Source organism: Eretmochelys imbricata, chromosome 6, assembly GCF_965152235.1.
Source record: "Eretmochelys imbricata isolate rEreImb1 chromosome 6, rEreImb1.hap1, whole genome shotgun sequence".
Lineage (NCBI taxonomy): Eukaryota > Metazoa > Chordata > Testudines > Cheloniidae > Eretmochelys > Eretmochelys imbricata.
The window spans coordinates 113,427,889-113,446,543 of record NC_135577.1 but is presented as its reverse complement, the minus strand read 5'-3'; the positions used below and the strand labels follow the sequence as shown (position 1 = coordinate 113,446,543).

At 42.7% G+C, this 18,655-nt stretch overlaps 2 protein-coding genes across 13 annotated transcripts in view; one reads left to right on the top strand and one right to left on the bottom strand.

Moving 5' to 3' along the window:
• The window catches only part of ZFYVE21 (zinc finger FYVE-type containing 21), a 37,008-nt gene extending 32,020 nt beyond the window's left edge, over positions 1-4,988 (bottom strand). Inside the window, exon 1 of one of the 2 annotated variants that reach the window (XM_077819462.1) lies at positions 4,806-4,988. In XM_077819462.1, coding sequence (XP_077675588.1) covers positions 4,806-4,937 — 132 coding nt within the window. In that variant the 5' untranslated portion in view covers positions 4,938-4,988. The remainder of the gene's footprint in view (positions 1-4,805) is intronic. The other variant, XM_077819463.1, reaches the window with a different exon arrangement.
• Positions 4,989-5,183: 195 nt separating this feature from the next.
• XRCC3 (X-ray repair cross complementing 3) overlaps positions 5,184-18,655 on the top strand; it is a 24,884-nt gene continuing 11,412 nt past the window's right edge. For 3 of the 11 annotated variants that reach the window (XM_077819454.1, XM_077819444.1, XM_077819453.1), the window contains exons 1-7: positions 5,184-5,602; positions 6,720-6,757; positions 7,775-7,931; positions 9,082-9,179; positions 9,897-10,034; positions 11,272-11,484; positions 13,985-14,139. In XM_077819454.1, coding sequence (XP_077675580.1) covers positions 6,748-6,757; positions 7,775-7,931; positions 9,082-9,179; positions 9,897-10,034; positions 11,272-11,484; positions 13,985-14,139 — 771 coding nt within the window. In that variant the 5' untranslated portion in view covers positions 5,184-5,602; positions 6,720-6,747. Of the gene's footprint in view, positions 5,603-5,842; positions 6,459-6,719; positions 6,758-7,745; positions 7,932-9,081; positions 9,180-9,896; positions 10,035-11,271; positions 11,485-13,984; positions 14,140-18,655 lie in introns of those variants that run through there. The other 8 variants (XM_077819445.1, XM_077819448.1, XM_077819447.1 and 5 more) reach the window with 8 other exon arrangements.

Below are 18,655 nucleotides of genomic sequence, written 5' to 3'. Positions count from 1 at the left end.
GAGAGAAACTTTATTCAATAAGTATTAGATGTGGTCATTATCATGGCATTTTCTATGCAGATACTAACAAAACCCACCCACTAACATGCTGATCTACAGCACTATTTTACATCACTGGCATCTTCTGCAAGACCCTCATTTCTACATTGTTTCAATCCAACACATAATACCAGATAATTTTTCAGTTACAAAGCCTTGGTAGTATCAGGTTTATCTGCTAGGCTATTAATGCAATGTTGTGTTTGAACATCTGGGACAGGTTGTAGTATGTTCAGGTTCTGCATTAGCTTTTGGAACTATGAAGACTATAAGCTCTTTAGACCAGAGCCCATCATCATCTTATGTTTGTGCCATGCCTAGCACAATGGGGGCCTAATCCCTGTCTGAGACCCCTAGATGCCAGTGCAATACATATAAAAGCATCTAAAATTGAGAGCACAAGGCAATGGGTTGGGAGGTGAAGGGGCAAATGGTGGAGAGGGGCAAGAGAATACTGCAGTTAGGAGTGCTGTCTTTCAGATGATATATTAAGCCAAGATCTCTCTTGCCTTCAGTGATCATTCAGGTGAAATCTCTCATGGACCATTTTAAAAATTGTGCGATAAGACACTGTGCCTCAGTTAATATCCCCTTTCAACAGGCTCCAAAACAGAGTATCAGAATTTAAAATAAAGCAGGTTGTAGAGTGATCAGACAGCAAGTGTGAAAAATAGGGACAGGTGGTGGGGGGTAATAGAAGCCTATATAAGAAAAAGACCCAAAAATTGGGACTGTCCTTATAAAATCGGGACATCTGGTCACCCTAGCAGGTTGTAATGTTCAAGGTTGAGAACGAGCTAACTGCTGAGCATACAAGAGCTGCTATTTGCCTGTTGTTACCATGCTCCCAGTATTTAACTCCTTACTTTTTAAAGTTCTTTAATGTAACTAGAACTTTCATGATCTATTTCAGAAAGTTCTAGATATTTCAGCAGGTTCCAGATCAGTATCAAAGTTCAATAGCAAATACTACCCAAGAAATGCCACATCAGCTAATATACAAACCTCAAATTCCTAAGCCACCTACTTTTAACTACAGCTTGATGCGTTAAATCACTTATGAAATTTGGCAAATTCAAGTACCTGCACTTAATCTGCAACTAGCCAGTTCCAATTAAAGAGATTGCTCAACTGTTCAAATTAAAAAATGGTACAAGAACCAATAAGTTTCTAAAAGCTTCCTAAAAACCAGATGATCAGAACTGTTCTCAAATGATGAAAGTTCTTTCAAAAGATGTACTTATCATCAAACCCCTGTCATAATGGCTTCAGAAATGCACATTTTACCTTCACTGAATTATTAGTTTAATGCATTAAATCCTTTAATTCAATTTGTACTGTTTAAGATGGAGCAATAGATCACACACTTTAACGAGCAATTTCAAGAACAAATTATAGTTACTTCCCTGATATTTTCCCCTCAGTGCAGAGCTTTTAAAAGCAGAAAGTGGAAAAAATGGAATATAAAACAATGGAAAATACCACAAGAGCAGGAGGTTATTACAGAAATCACATTTCGCAAGTATGGCTTAGTGAATAGGGCACTGGAGTGAGACTCAGGAGACCTGGCTTCAATTTCCAGCTCTTAAACTGGCTTGCTGGCTGAAAATGGGCAAGTCACTTGCCTTCCCCATGCTTCAGTTTCCTTACCTGTAAAATGGGGACAATGATACTAACCTTCTTTAAACCACTTTTGAGGTCAATGGATGAAAAATGTTATATAAAAAAGAGTTAGGTATTATTGTATTATGCTAACTGCACAGCTTGGATGAAAAGTGCACCTTACTCTCCAATAAGGAGTAACTGTACATTCTTTATTTCACAGTCACGACCTCCATTCAAAGAAAAGAAAAGAAAAGAAAAAATGCTCCCTTGCCATCATTAGCATGCCTGATATTAGAGAAGAGCCCCTGGTGTTAAACATCACAGAACGAGGTTTTCCTAACTGAATATTTTACTTTCGCATTAAGTATCATGGACATGAATGTAATAACATGTTATAAACAAATTCACTTTTTCATCTTCACAACAGTAATGGCCACAGTATATTAAATACAGAAGAATTATGTTCAAATACTGTAATGCTTTGATCCTGGCTCAAAAAAAACAAAAACCAGGAGAGTCAATTTACAGATTGAATGTGTCAGGCCATGTCTACACTAGGAGCACCGTACTGGTGTAGGTATACAATACCTACTCTTCTACTGGTATAGCCTGTATCAGTTCCTTACACAAAACAAGTTATTCCAGCAAGATTACTTATTTGCTGGTATAATGACATTGACATTGGGGCTTTTGCTGGCACACCGACATTGGTTAAGCATCTGATTTTTTCACACTCCTAGCTAATGTAGCTGTGCAAGTAAAAATTTTTTAAGTATAGACCAGACCTCAGACACTTCATTCAAGAACAAGAATTTTCATACAAAATATACCAAAATCAGCATCTAGTGCTGGAAGTTAAACAATTGGATTAGTAGGCCTATCTAAAGTGGTCATTCTTTTAACACTGGTATTAGCACATATCCACTCATAAAGCAATGGTAACAAAAGACACTATAAAATACTGATTACACTTATCTCTATTGCAACAGGCTACTATTATGTGTGTTATCTTTGCTAGCATCTATGTGCAAGATGTGTCAAGCTAAGTAATATTTATCACCATCAAAAGAAGAAGAAGTGGATGCATTTTTCTGACAGCATTTGACCCTATCGTGACATCCTAGCACGGCTGGGTATTTTACCAAACCAGAGAGTTCCCCACTGACTACTTATTCTAGATAGGTATTTGTACTCATCCATATTAAATAAATACATTCATAACCATTTTCTTTTTCAATCTTAGTAAGCAAAAGTTTATTTCAAGGATAAGAGGCCTCAATCTTAGAAATTAGTTTTATTTTTTAAATGCATTTAAGAATAAAAAGTATTTTCATTAAGTGCATCAGGCTTCTTAGTTCACAGCATTTTAATCTCATCAGGAACCTCAGTAACTTTTGTGGTGGAATCCCTAGAATATGACGACCCTGGAAAATAACTCTCCCTATCCTTTTTATAGTCAGTGTTTAAAACCAGAAGGGACCACCACCAAATCATCTGGTCTGATCTCCTGTATATCACAGGCCACCAATACCACCCACATACTAAAGCCAACAACCAAAATTAGACCAAAGTACAATAGCCCACAGGAGACTAAACTATTATGTGCCACAGGAAGAGAACAGGAGGGTCTGAGGTGCACGAATGCCTGAGGCCTCTGCAATAGCAGAGAAACGATTAAGTGAGATGCAGCCATATAATCCTGACAAGTGACCCACACCTCATGCTGCAGAGGAACATTAAATTTTCCAATGTCACTGCCGATCCACGATCCTGTGGGGCTTGTTTACACTGGCACTTTACAGCGCTGCAACTTTCTCACTCCGGGGTGTGGAAAAAAAAAGAACAACTCTGAGTGCACCAAGTTTCAGTGCTGTAAAGCGCCAGTGTAAACAGTGCGCCAGGGCTGGCGGCCACGCTCCCAGGGCCGGTAGCTATGCCTCTTGTGGAGGTGGGTTTTTTTTTTTGAACACTGGGAAAGCTCTCTCCCAGGGCCCTGCCGTGACTACCCAAGCCACCTCAAAGCTAAGTGAAATACTGTGCATTGTTTACAACAGAAAGGAAATACACTCTACGCACAGCCAGATAAATGAGATGAATCTGCGGGCTTGTCAGTTTTTAAAACATGGGCTAAGCCAGGTTTTCAGCACATTACTCTGGAGATAAACAAAGCAGAACGAGGTGTGAACTCTAACAAAATCAAACAGCAGCAAAAAGGGACTTTAACTTCACTTGCCTTCCCCCACAACTGTTTAGGGAGCAGATTTGCTCATATTTTTTAAGTCAACCCAACAGAACCCTCTCCTTAGCCATTTCTCCAGCAAGACAGCTGTCTGCACTTACATGAGGTTTTGCCTATAATTACTTTGCCTCAGCTAAAAGGGCATTTCCTGCTGGCAAATATGGGAACCATGTATTGACAAGATGGGACAAGAGACATAGCCAGCCTCAAGATAGGAGTGATAAGATAAAATAAAAAGGGGAGAATAAAACCCCAACGCCCCAATAGCCTTCCATCCCAGGCCACTGAGGCTGCTTTGCTGTGCCCTATACAAGAGGGAGAGAGAGAAGCCAGAGCACAGGCACATAAGTGAAGTGGGTTTTTGAGGGTAGGGTGGAGGGACAGGCTCCTTTGCCCATGGGACTGTAAGCGCTCCAGGGAAGGGTCTCTGCAGAGCCCAACACAAGGGGAAATACTGAGCTCCACCGTAATGAAGGGACCGGCCCGAACGCCCCGGGGTGGGTCAAGGCCTTGGGATCCCCACAGGCACCTTAGAAAAGATTTCACCACAGGTGCAGCTGGGTAGCTGAAGTCAGAGTCCAAGCAGCTCAATGCAAGGAGTGACGCAGGGGAAAGGGGCTCACCCAGGCGGGTCAGGGGCTGTTGGAACCAGGAGTGAAGGGGAAGACGGACCCACAGGCGAGGGCCGGTGGTCAAGGGGTGTCGAGAATGGGGGGGGGGGCAAAGGCGGGGTGGGAAGGAACGTCAGAGCAGAAAGGGGGGTGGCGAGAGATGTCCCGCTGGCGGTGGGGGAGAAGGGTCAGAGCAGAAAGGGCGGGGGGGGGGGGGAGAGAGAAGATGTCCCACTGGCGGAGAGGAGGGTCAGAGCGGACGGGGGGTCCCGCTGGCGGGCCGGGAGAAGGGTCCGCTCTCCTCCACTTACGTCCTTATCAGGCACCCAAGGCGGCTCGTCCAGGCCGAAAGGGCTGCGGGCGGCGTGGTGCTCGGGCACCATGCGGAGACCGCTGGACGAGCGAACCAGCTTCTTTCCGTCGCAGGCCTCCCCGCCCGACATCTTCCCCGCAGCGCCACCGCTACCAGCCCAAGCAAAGAGCAGCAGCGCGCCACCCAATCTCCCGTTACTTCCCTGAAACTGACGCCTCTCTCTGCCAATGAAACTCTCCGACTAGTGACCCGCCCACTACTACGTTCACCCAATGGAATGTGGCCTCCACAAACTCTCAGCCAATCCCCTATCGCAATGTAGAACCGCAGTTAAGGCGCATGCGCAGCTCCAAAAACCAGGCGGTAACCCCGAAAAAGGAGGAGAGCCCGTCTCACTCGCACCCCAGTGGCTGTACCCGGATACATCCTGTAACCAATTAGCGAATCGGAATGTGCGCGGGGTGGAACCAAGGGTTGGTACATCGGCAAGGCCACGACTCCGAACGCTCTCCCTGGGATTGGCTAGCCTCACACCCACTCTGATTGGGTTTTTCGACCGCTTCTCTGATTGGTGTGCGCCTGGCGCGGGTGCAGACAAACTGTCCTCGCGTTAGCGGCCATCTGTAACTTCTAAGGCGCTAATTCCCGTTAGCCTTCTTGGGCGTGGTGCCCTCTGATTGGTTGGCAAGCTGCGTGGGCTCAGGCCCAGCGTGTTGGCCGCGGCCGTGCGAAGACCCAGGCAAGTCACTCCCCGATTGGCTAGCCCTAGCGCCCGTGCTGTGGACTCGGCTTTAGGTGCGCGGCGTGTGGTCCGGGAGCGCCAGTCGCGAGGCTTCCCCCGGGGGGGAGAGATGGAGGGTGGAGTACTAAGGAAGCGTCTGGAAAATAATGGGCGGGGCTTCACTTTGGAGGCGGGGCCGGGTGGGGGCGGGGGGCAGGGAAATTTTCCCTTCCCCGCCCCGCGTCAGAAGTGACGCTGGCGGAGCGCCGTCCTACCTGCGCTGTGGGGCGGGCCGGGCCCTCCTTGAACGACACCGGCAGGGGCGTGGCGGGCCTAGGGCCTCACCCAGGGCTTTGTAATTCCCCGGGGGGGCATCTCGCCCTGCTGGGAGGGGGGCACTGCTGCCCCCGAGTTGGGGTGTCAGTGGGTGCCCCCGGCTGCTCTGGTTTGTGCTGCGACTTGGGGGTCCGTGCTGGTGGCTGAAGGGGGGCAAGTCCCATGGGTAGACCAGGCTCGGTGTCGCCCCTTCTTGCTCCACGGGTGACAGCTGCACTGCGGGGCCCTGTGTGGCACTGTCTCCTATGAAGTGGGCTTTCCTCAGAGGTGTCCGAGTAACAGCCGTGTTAGTCTGTAGCCGCAAAAAGAACAGGAGTACTTGTGGCACCTTAGAGGCTAACAAATTTATTCGATGTCATAAATATAAAGGGAAGGGTAAACCCCTTTAAAATCCCTCCTGGCCAAAAGAAAAATCCTCTCACCTGTAAAGGGTTAAGAAGCTAAAGGTAACCTCGCTGGCACCTGACCAAAATGACCAATGAGGAGACAAGATACTTTCAAAAGCTGGGAGGAGGGAGAGAAACAAAGGGTCTGTGTCTGTCTGTATGCTGCTTTTGCCGGGGATAGAACAGGAATGGAGTCTTAGAACTTTTAGTAAGTAATCTAGCTAGGTATGCGTTAGATTATGATTTCTTTAAATGGCTGAGAAAAGAATTGTGCTGAATAGAATAACTATTTCTGTCTGTGTGTCTTTTTTGTAACTTAAGGATTTGCCTAGAGGGATTCTCTATGTTTTTGAATCTAATTACCCTGTAAGGTATCTACCATCCTGATTTTACAGAGGTGATTCCTTTACTTCTATTTCTATTAAAAGTCTTCTTGTAAGAAAACTGAATGCTTTTTCATTGTTCTCAGATCCAAGGGTTTGGGACTGTGGTCACCTATGCAAATTGGTGAGGATTTTTACCAAACCTTTCCCAGGAAGTGGGGTGCAAGGGTTGGGAGGATTTTGGTGGGAAAGACGTGCCCAAACTACATTTCCCAGTAAACCCAGTTAGAGTTTGGTGGTGGCAGTGGATATTCCAAGGACAAAGGATAAAATTAATTTGTATCTTGGGGAAGTTTTAACCTAAGCTGGTAAAAGTAAGCTTAGGAGGTTTTCATGCAGATCCCAACATCTGTACCCTAGAGTTCAGAGTGGGGGAGGAATCTTGACATTAGAGCATAAGCTTTCGTGTGTCTCATTCATGGGGACAGCCCCAGCCCACAGATGCCAACCTTCACATGGTGAATAAGCACCCGACTTCCACAATAAACCAAAAATGGAGCTAATCCCATTTCAAAACCAGCCAATCCCTAAGAACGCTATCCCTGTATGTGACTAGATTGTCCCAGTGTGCAGTCTGGGACTCTGGTGGGCAGTCTGGGACTCTGGTGGGCCCGCTGTGCACCCCTGACTCTCTCCCCCCCTTGCCCCTGCTTGCCAGGAGCCAATCAAAAAAGGAAGCAACTAGTTGCAAGCCAAAACTAGCCAACAAGCAACTCACAAGCCAATTAAGGCAAAAACAAGCGCAATTTCTGCATTTTTTTCTCACAGGTTTGCCATGTCTGTCCCACCCCTGGAGTCCCAGGGGACAGCTGCAGCAGGGTTGTTTGGCATAGGATAGGGTTTCTTAATCTCTTAAATTTTTCAACCTCTTATTTGAAGTCCAAGATTTTCACACGCCCCTTACTTTTAGAATAAATGGAACAGTAAGAGAGTAGTGCTGATAACAATTATCCTGTATAACTTATTTGTGTGGATGTTTTGAGGTTGACAGACAATACTTGTCCTTGAAGGGTAAGGATAGGCAGGGAATGGGGGGGAAGTGTGGAGTTTTTTGTGTCTATTTGTTTTGCTTTGTATTGCAATAACATTTTCAATGCCTTGCATTTCATCAGTTGTCTTTCGTGACATCCCCTTCAAGCAGGGTCAGACCCACCAAATGCAAAACAGTGCTTCAGAAGATTGGTCAGGGCTCCAAGGAGAAGAGGAAAGGAAAGGAAATCCATTTATTTCTCTTTCTTCCACACACAGTTCTCTACTGCTGACCAAAACAACCTCCTGTGTGCCCACATCCTTCCTTGGCAAGTATTCAGGTTTTTCACTTTGAAGACCTGGTCTCTCTAGCTCAGTGGTTTAAATATCCAGTTTAATATCTGAACTCCCCAGGACCATAAATTCAAATACCTTCTGAGCTGGTTCTCCTCTTCATCCTTCTCTGATGGTGCATTCCATACCATGTAGTTTAGTGCATGTGAATTAGATTTTAAAAGCCAAGATCCTTTCTACTCCATGTGAATATTAAAGATCCTAAAGCACTTCATAAGCAGACATGTTTGTCCTCATGTCTTGCTCAAAATTTCCCTTCCCTTCACACTTGTATGATGCGGTGGCTACCTATACAGCATCATTGAAATGCAAAGTTTGTAAAGTGCTTTGGGATCCTTTCGGTCTAAGGGCACTGTGCCCATCTTTAATTATATTAAGTTTAGCCCTCATAAGTTTCTTTTAAATAGGTCTTAATTTTTAATGAAATAATGTTTAAATCACTGCCTTTTTTATATATTAATCCTGCTCTCAGGACCCATTTCCATATATTATGTATATGTACCCAAATAATTGGACCCTTGTTTTTAAAAAGCAGATTAACTGGGGAACTAATTCTGGTAAATATGTTTGATACTTGTCTGCCATTACATTGCACAATCCATTATATAAATAGTAACAAGCCTTATAATGCTACTTTTTATATAGTTATAGCACATGACTCGGCTTTTCTTTTTTAGATCAAAGTTTCAAAAACAATTGGATTGCATTATGCTGTAGTATTTAGTCACCCCATGTTTTAATAAATCAAAACAGTTCTGAGTAACAGAAATATTAACAGTCATGGATTATTTTATATTACATTTGTATGATTTTATTTCTCTTTGAAAATGAAAAGCTAGGGAGGTGTACAGCTGTAACTCATCTACAGGCAATTGAAATAATTACCAACTGTTCCCTTCATCAGTGTTACTGTAATCTGTCTCCAGTAAGGTGTAGACAAAGAGCCATCTGAGGAGAATTTCCATCATGTGAATGGCTAATTACATTCTGGGCTATAGATTAAAGACAAATATATTTTTAGGAATTAATAGTATTTGAATGTCCATTTTTCCACAGAGTTGGTCAAATGAAATAAATACTTATGTTCTGTATTTCATGTTTGTTTGATAAGACTTCATTTTACAGGAAATCAGCAGGCTCTGTACTCAGTACCGTACTGTATCAAGACATGGATTGGGACCAGTTTGACATGAACCCCAAAGTGATAGCTGCTGTTAAGAAAGGTAATTTAATCCACCTGTATGTACATTCCTGATTTGCTATTACCATAGTATCTATCTGTACATAATCATATCCATACTGGAAATGTAACATAAATACTTGGTGAGACAGTGTGTATTTGCAAGTGATACCCTCTTCTCCCAGTGATCCAATGGTGATCTTTCCAAACAGTTTATAATCTGTTTTTGATAAACCCCAAATGCATGCTGCCTTCCATGTCGAAAGCTTGTCAAGAGTAGTGTCCTGGCTTCCAAGCAGTCAGGAAGAGGTTGGAATACTGGAGTTTGTTCTATTAGGAAAGAAATGGATGGACACAGGCTATCCTTTTCTAGTCTAGTCAATTTTATTTGCAATGTGCATTTAATTTCTGTTGTCTTCTTCAAGAAGAAGTTAAAAATCAAAAGCAGTCACAGAGTTTACATACAAGTAACTCCATTTTGGTGCACCAGAAGAACATTATAGTGAAATTGCTTCTCTATCAGAGCCTTCTCTCAAGCACCACTTCCATCTGATGTTAAAGAAGATAATGCTTTAAAGCCTTCCAAAAAACATTAAAGTCCCTTTCCATTCAAAATCACTGATGATCATGATAATATAAACAAAACTTGTAACTTTTTTTTAACCAGTACTCTCAGTAAATTAACCATAAGTGGAAGTCCTTTTCTTTTGTAAGGTTATAGTCAATCCAAAAGCATTTATGAGAATTTCTCTAATTTCAGCTAATATAAAATCAATAAAAGAGATTTTGAATCTTTCTGGAGCAGACTTGCAAAGGCTGACAAAACTGTCCAGTATGGATGTACAGTGCTTACTGAAAACAGTCTCTGGTACACTGAGGAAAAGCTGTGTGCTTACAGGTAATACTGTAAATACAGATAATTTACATAATTAAAAACCATTCTAGACTTTTGAGCTATAATTAAAGGTTTACATTTATCGCTTAAAGATCTGTTGTTGAAGTAGAATACACCATTTTTTTATAGCAGGTAATAGTATCGATAAATTATTGATAAACTATTTCTCAAAGTTAAGTCAATTGTTCAGGAAATAAAAAGCTGTAAATTCCTGTTACTCTTTAGTAGATGCTTTTATAGTCTGAAAGGGCCTGATCCAGTGAAGTGCTGAATGTAAATAGAAGTGGATTCTACTCAGCCTTCTAGGGTCAAATAATTCCCCTACATGGAAATCTTGGCTGGGGGACAGGACACTGCAAGATTCCCTTCTTAGAATTTCCACCAGAATATTTCATAGGGCAGGGGTTGCCCTCCTCTAACGGAATGGGCTAGGAGTTGAGCAATTGAACCCCCCCCCCATTTCTTGTTATCTGTGTGGATCTTTAAAGCTCATCCAGAAGTACAGAGCCTTCTATGTTTTCACACTGCTTCCTGACCCTTAGCAGCTCTCTTCCACTTAGGGTTGTCAGGTGTCCGATTTTCGACCAGAAAGTCCAGTCGAAAAGGGGACCTGGCAGTGTCCAGTCAGCTGTACTGATCAGACACTAAAAGTCCGGTTACCGCGGGGCAGGGGGAAGAATGGGGTCATTAACCTGTGCCAGCGCTGCTCAGCCGGGGCCACCTTCTACCTGCAGTTAAGCTCCTTGTCAGGCTGCAGCAGCTCTCATTTCAGTCCTGGAGCAGAGGGAGCCCAGCTGGAGGGGGAAGTGTGGGGTGTGAGTGACAGGGGCGGGGTCTTGGGGGGGAAGAGGCGGAGCAGGGGGCGTTGCCTCAGGAGTCTGGTCACCAGCTATTAGAAAGGTCGCAACTCTGTTTCCACTTCCTGGTCATATCTGCTTCATTGAAGTCATGCAGACAAGATTTTCCTTGCTGGAGCTGTCCCCCAAAGTCTCCTTAAAGGACAGGAAGAGGGGAGAGTTCCAGAGCATGGAGGAGATCAGCATAAATGCAAGCTGTACCAATTTACAAGCAGACTTCTCAGTTGGTAGATTGTTAGTTGTGGGGAAAACAGGCTGAATCATGCTTACATCTGGAAAAAAATGTCAATCATAGAGCTATCTAGACTGTGGCAGCTATGTTATATTGTCCCTTATTAAGAAAATGCTAAATAGAATTCTTTCTTTTAAAAAATATCCTCCAGCACTTCAGCTGTACCAAGACAAAGATCACTGCACATCCCAACACCAGAAACTGAGCCTGGGTTGCTCACTACTAGATAGCTTATTAAGAGGTGGCATTCCTGTGGTGGGGATCACAGAACTTGCTGGTGAGAGCTCTGCTGGGAAGACTCAGATTAGTTTGCAGCTGTGCCTTTCTGTGCAGTATCCTTATGAATATGGAGGATTAGAATCTGGTAAGTACAATACATTTTCTGATTTACTTATTGTTTTAAGAAGTATGCTAGGTTTAAGATAAGTAATTTGTGTATTGCAGTAAATATTTGTATCAGTGGATTTCTGATCATTTGCAGCATCATTAGCAGTAAGATGAGAAACTGGGCATTTGGAAAAGAAAAGCATGCTGTGTACATTTCCACATAATACTTTCCACTCTTACTACTGGCTGCTGAAGGCACACAGATTAGGGTGCCTGTGTGGCTAGAATCAGACATGACTTTCCACTGAGTTATGATTGACTTTTTCCCTCAGTGATCAAGGGTAGTAGGAAGTTTGTTAATCAAAATACATAAGACATATAAAGATGGAGTGTGTTAGGTTTCAGCATCATGACCATCCCCTGCCTCTTCATGAAAACTTACATGACAAAACAGTCCACATGATAGCTATTTTTACATTAATATCTTAGGAATGTGCTAAGTATCCCTTACGTAAAACAGGGGTTACAGTATCCCAAAGGAGCTGGTCATGATATACAGGACAAAACTGATGGACATATAGTCAAAAAAGTCATAGGCATTGTGTTGTACCCTAAATTTTCCCACTTCTGTGCAAGTAAGTAGATAACCATTATTATTGTAGAGCCAATGATAGGTTATATTTTTTGTTTGCATTTTTGTACTTTGTTGGGGAGGAAGAAACCTATGTCAATTCTGAGAACTCATTAGTCTGGTCTTCTTTATGACTAATGTTTTGGCTAGGATGTTGTTCTGCCTCCCATGCAGCATCGTGTTTAACTTCGAAGCTCTCACAGTTTGCTGTGCGAAACTTGCTCAACTTGTTTCCTACTGTGTCCAACCACATGGAAAATTCTTGAAAAGTCAAAAGGCAGGGATGGCTTTTCTGGCAGAAATTAGTCCTTGGCTTACATTTTTTCGCTCTAGGTTATATCAGTAATCAGAGCAGAAGCATATATGATTTTAGTCCTCCCCTTCAGTTCCTTCCTTGGATGCTACTAAGTGTTACATGTGTCAAAAGTTCAGATCTATGCTCATTTACAAGACCAGATTTTAGCACCTCGTCCTAGTAGATACCAGGGCTATAAGAAGAGCTCAGCAGTAAGCTATACAGCTCAGGGAGGCATCGAAAGACAATTTTAATAGTGAGCCACAGTAATATGTATTGCTGTAGTGTGTTCTCCCTGGCAGTGTTTTTTGCACTCCAATATGAACTTTGTAATGAGTGCCGTGTGTGTAGTAATATAACATTGCACATGCACCTATTGCTATTATCTCTGAATGATGTGAGAGCCACCCAGCATATACTGTGAAATAATAACGATGAATTCAGTTTCCATAACTAAATTTTTATTCCAAACCCAAGCAAACAGACATATTTATAACTGAATGAAACTTTATAAATACAGGGAAAGAACAGTCATTTTCATTCCACGAACACATACATCAACCGTGTCTCTCACAGATCAGTGTTTTGGGATCTCTGGTTCCCACAGTCAAGTGCTGAAGCGGCTCCTGGGCTGGAGGCTCCACCAAGTGTCCTCCCTCCTCGGTGGTCAGCCTAGAATGATTCCAGCCAGGGCAGCACCACCTCATAGAGCTAGTGGGGGGGCTCTGGCCATGAGCTGCAAGCGCTGCTCTTATGGATACTGCTAGGCAAAATTCTCTGGCTCTGATGCACTGGGTGCGCGCGCACACACAAAATAGAATACATGGCTGCACCTACTCGAAGAAGAACAGCTGGAGTGGGTTTGTATGACTGGACTTCTTTAAATCCAGTGAGGGGTTGATTACTGGTGTGTAAAGTATGGTAAAAGTGCACACCCATTTGACACCTGTAAAGATGCAAAGGATGAGTTTTTTTGATCGGTGTTGTTGGTATATAAAATAAATGATGCAGCATTGGTGTATTTGTCATTGAGATATGATCTTCATAATGTGTCTACGCAGCAAAGGCATAAGCCAGGGACCATTCCTCAGTCCTGTTGGGTTCTGGGTAGGTTAGCTAAAGGACCCTCCCCCAGCCTATCGGGAGGATCCACTGAGCCTGGGACTCATATAATTACGGGGAGACAACAGAAAAAATAACAAGGACAAGTGTGAAGGTCAAAGGGTCAAAAAAAGGGACCTTGAAGAAGACACCGAGTGTCAGACAGTTATGTAGCTAAACAATAAAAGTGTCATCTGCTGGGTCAATGAATAGTGCAAAGAGGAGTCTGTGAAACCAAAGGATGTGATCATTGCACTGGGCACCAAAAGAACAGCTGGCAAGACTGCTGTGATTGTAGCTATATCTTTTGTTGGATTATCAAGTTTAAGTAAAAAAAGTAAAAATTGTCCTTTTAACGTTACCAAGATTTTGAGAGAGTTCTAAGAAGAAAATATTCCCTAATTTGAGTGTTCATTGCTAAGCAGAAAAAGGAATTAATTTTTAAAATATATATGTATATGAGTCGTGTAATATCAGAGGTTGTTTGTTTTTTTTTTTTTCTTATTGCAGGTGCTGTCTACATTTGCACAGAAGATGTTTTCCCAAATAAACGCTTGCAGCAACTGATTGATCAACAACATAAATTTAGGGCAGATGTTCCACTTGATGTCATACAGAAAATAAAATTTGGAAACAGTGTTTTCATTGAGCATGCCGCAGACCTTGTAAGTAACAGTGCGACTTACAAATAAATTACTTGGGAACACTAAATCCAATTAGTGCAGATGCAAACAAATAGTACAGGGGCCTAACTGAGGCAGTAGCGCTCACAAAGATGACAAATAAATCAAGATGATTTTCTGTGTATACCAGCTTCCCAGTCTCTTCATATTGTATTGAGGAGACTGATCCAAGGTTTCAGAGATTTGTCTCATACAAAGTTTCATTTTGAAAAGGACAAGAGATCTGTACAGACTAACATTCAAATTCTTCCAAAATCCATTATACTTTTTCTAGTATATGAGGCATTACACCTCATTCACACTAATGCCCAGGCATTTCACCAAGGCACAACAGGCGTTCATCTTCTCACCGAAGTGGAGTACCAGGAGTGCTCTAACTGTGGAGTCAAAGCGCTCTACGTGCCTTGCCAGCGTGGACGGGTAGTGAGCTAGGGTGCCCGGGGCTGCTTTAGTGTGCTCTAAGTCGCAAGTGTAGCCAAGCCCCTAGTGTTTAGAGAACTTGTTGGTACTAACTGAACTACAGACAGGTCCAACTCTAGGTGTTTTGTTGCCCAAGGTGGAAAATGTTTTCAGCGCTCCACCCTCCTCAAAGGCACAAGCAAAATCAAAAAATACCTCATGTGTTTGGCATTCCTAAATGCAAGGATTTGTATCCCTGAATGTTGGCACCCATGGGCTTGATCACCCTCTCCTAGGTTCAGCTCTAGTTACAGCAGCATATTCTTTTGAGCTGATCTTATGTAATTGATGATATTTCAAAAACCACACATCTGAGTTGCCTTTTGTCACCTCATCAATGTTTTATATAAGCATAGATGAGTGACTGGTTTAATTTTCCTCTTGCACATAGCCTCCCTCATGTATGGATTTTTGTAATTATATTTAATGCTATGTGGGATCAGAAGTTTTTAAAATATCAAATAATTGCTTTAAAAATTTAGGGTAGCTTTTCCACATCCAAAACTTCTGAGAAGCATTCCCAGTCCATCAATATTTTAGTGAACTGTTTATTTATAACCTGAATCATAAATAATTTATAAAGTATCGATCTAAATGCCCAGCCAAAGCCACTTTGACGTCTCTCCCATTTTCATGAGTAGCACATCAGGCCAGTGGAAAGGTCTTTGCAACACTGGAAAGGGGAAATGCAATACAAGCTTCTGATCAGATCTGAAATGGTGGATCTCTCAGTTAGAGGATAGTTTTCACATTATGCTTCCTGTTTGGCCTTTTTCAGACACACACATTCTCTCTCTCTCTCTCTCTCTGTGAGCCCTGCTTGCCTGGGAGATTTTCCCATTTCAATGCTCCATCTATCAGACCCTCTCCCTGTATGCGAGAAGAGATGGACCAATCCATTCTTAGACTCTTTTACTATCAGAAATTGTAAAACGCAGTTTACCTGTTCCAGAAATTGTGAATTCACTTGGTTTTGGGCAGGAACTGTTGAGGTTCTCTTAGGTTCCTAAGGACTAATTTAGCTGCCCAGAACCAGATTTATGAGAATCTGGCAGGCTGAGAACTGACGCTATGATCAAAGGCTTCCTTAGGATGTAAGGGTACTATACCTATCTCAGTTCTATTGATTCTGAGAGTCACAGATCTGAAGATTTTTGCTACACAGCCTCTGTAGGAGAAAGGTGTTGCATTTTTGCAGATCGCGGATTGGATGTGGATACAATTTTTGTATTGGTGCAGGGCTCTATTCATCTGTCTTCCATTGAGCTACTCTGCTTCCATTTTTAAGCTCTACTTCCACCATGGACAGGCTTTACAGGTGCAGTGGGGTGGGGCTGCCTGGGCCCAGAGGAGCTCCTTAGCCCCTACTTCTCCAGTGTGGGGTTTGTACACCCCATCACAATTCCAGAGGCAGAACTCTAATTTCCAGAAATATTCCAGTATTCCCATTCTTTGCCATGGTCACATGTCTCTTTACATATACCTCTGCATCAAAGAAGACCTTTAGCAATACCCCGAGGCATTTCTGTGGCAGCAAGTGTTCCATTAAATGCCTACTGTCATGATTAGTCTCATTGAATGGTTGGGTGTCTGTTTGGGAATAGACTTTACCCTCAGTAGCGTGGCTGGGTGGTTCTTTTCTAGTAGTTGGCACAAACAAGGGTATTTTCATGCGAATTTAGAAGATGTGTGATCACTGAAGCCTTGATATATTTTAGACCTGAAAATTTTCCTGTAGTGTAGAGATTCCTTACTAGCACAGTTATGTGATACCTTTAAATACCATGCTATATGTGAGGTCTCACCAAGGCACTGTATGACTTTGCCGCCTTTTCTTGATGCTCAGGTGTTCGTAATCGCTCAGTATTTTCCAGATGCCTTATTTCATAAGATAGAGTACGAACATGCTCCCAGGGAGTTCCCTTATCACCTTCCTGCCATCTGCAGTAGCACTCCTAGAGGGTGTAAGCAAGGGCTTGTTCAACTTGATTTCCATCCATTCCAAGGTTTGTGATCTCAGTGAAAGATGTGATTCCACATAAAGATACGGGAGCTGAGAGCTATTTCTCTGACTTGCAAGGCTTTTCTTCCCTTCATAAAATCCAAATCTGTCTAAATTTGTAATGGACAGCATTATGTGAGTATGTTACACAGATCACTCGAGGGGTTTGCTCAAACCAGTTGTCAGGGAAATTTCCTCTTAAAAAAATTCACTGTCCTCATTGGATGGGTCTAATATCTCACCTACCAGTGAAAGATTATTGGTAGATTCTTTGAGAATAATTTTCATTGAACAGTACAAGTGCATTAGCGAGGGCTCCATTTTACAAAAAGAAAAGGAGTACTTGTGGCACCTTAGAGACTAACCAATTTATTTGAGCATAAGCTTTCGTGAGCTACAGCTCACTTCATCGGATGCATCCGATGAAGTGAGCTGTAGCTCACGAAAGCTTATGCTCAAATAAATTGGTTAGTCTTAAAGGTGCCACAAGTACTCCTTTTCTTTTTGCAAATACAGACTAACACGGCTGTTACTCTGAAACCAGGCTCCATTTTATATTCTTTTGTTCCACAAGTGGGTAAATACCAGTTAATTCCCAACAGGAAAACAATGCTTGCGTATGGTTGTGATCCAAAGTCAAACACATCCTAACATGAATATCGCACTCTTTTCCTGCACCAAGAGCAGGAACTTAACTATATGTTGACCCTTATTCTACTGAATTAAGAGATGATTTAAAAAAAAAAATGTTGCTCCAGTTGGTACCAAGTTGCTATCATTAGCCATGGTTAAAGATTGGCAATTCTGTCATCAATATCATAGAGACGTGTCATAGGGTTGGCTGCCTTGTAAGTGCCCCCTTGTGGCCATGGGTGCCTTCACAGTGTCTTGCTCCTGTTTTCCCTTCTTCAGGTCCCTTTAAGAACTCACGAAGTTTAAAAGAAATTTAAAGCAATCCCCACAAAGGATCCTCTTTATTTAGTTTTTGGTCATACTCTTGCCCTCTGGACCTCAACTCCTGTTCAGTCTCTCACACAATAATCAAAAATGACACACAGTCCTCGAAGAACAAAATATAAACTCATGAGGTCTGTGTCTCAGTCTCTACCTTGCTTCTTGGAGAAGGTCTCACCCAGGCTTCCCTGCTTGGAGATCTTTCTTCTGCTTATTCAATAGGTTTCCTGCCTCTGGCAATTTCAGTTACTCTCTCAACCAGTCCCACATCTGCAGCATCCTGCTGTCTTTTATATTAGACTAGCTGATTCAACCCCAATGTGGCTTGTCCTGTAATCAGGATTGGCTTAGCCCCAGGCTTTCCAGACCATTGGGGGCATTTACACTATGATATTAATGTCTATAAAGTCATTTTTTCCAAACTACTGAGTCTCCTGCCTGTGAGATGAGGTGGGAGTCTCCACCAAGGTTCAGAGTTTCTCTGGTTGACATCTTGATTCTAGATTGCTTGGTGTGTTGATTGTGAGTGTTAAGCTGAGGTCAAAAAGAATCTAGTGAAAAAACATGAATTTTTGATTAGTCAAATCTGATCTATGGCTTGAAAGAGATCTCCCATCTGGTCATCTCTTAAGTGAGTAGATCTGATAAGGTCCTTCTCAACTGTTATTTTACACTGTTTAAGTGAAGATTCCATTCTTGATACTCAGATAGTCATTAGGCTTGTATTTCAGTAACTTCTTTAAATTGCATTCTTACAGAACAGGTGGCCTTGCCCACATCTCCATCCCAAGAATCTAAGATGTCTGCGATTTCCATCTCTTTCAGACCACTAGACTGTTTCTGTCCCTGAGCCTCTTTTATATTCAGGGAAGCAGGTATCATATTTTTGCATATTCAAAGAACATTGTCATTATATACATCAGGCCAAAGCTTATCTACAAGTTTCCCCAATCCTTTGGAGAAATGGAGCTCACACGAGGAGCCAAAGGTTGTCCATCTGTCACACTGTGTTTTACAATTGTCATGACCTGACACAGCTTCAACGTCCTGGAAGTTGTCAGTCTTCATCCAGAGTAGAGACTA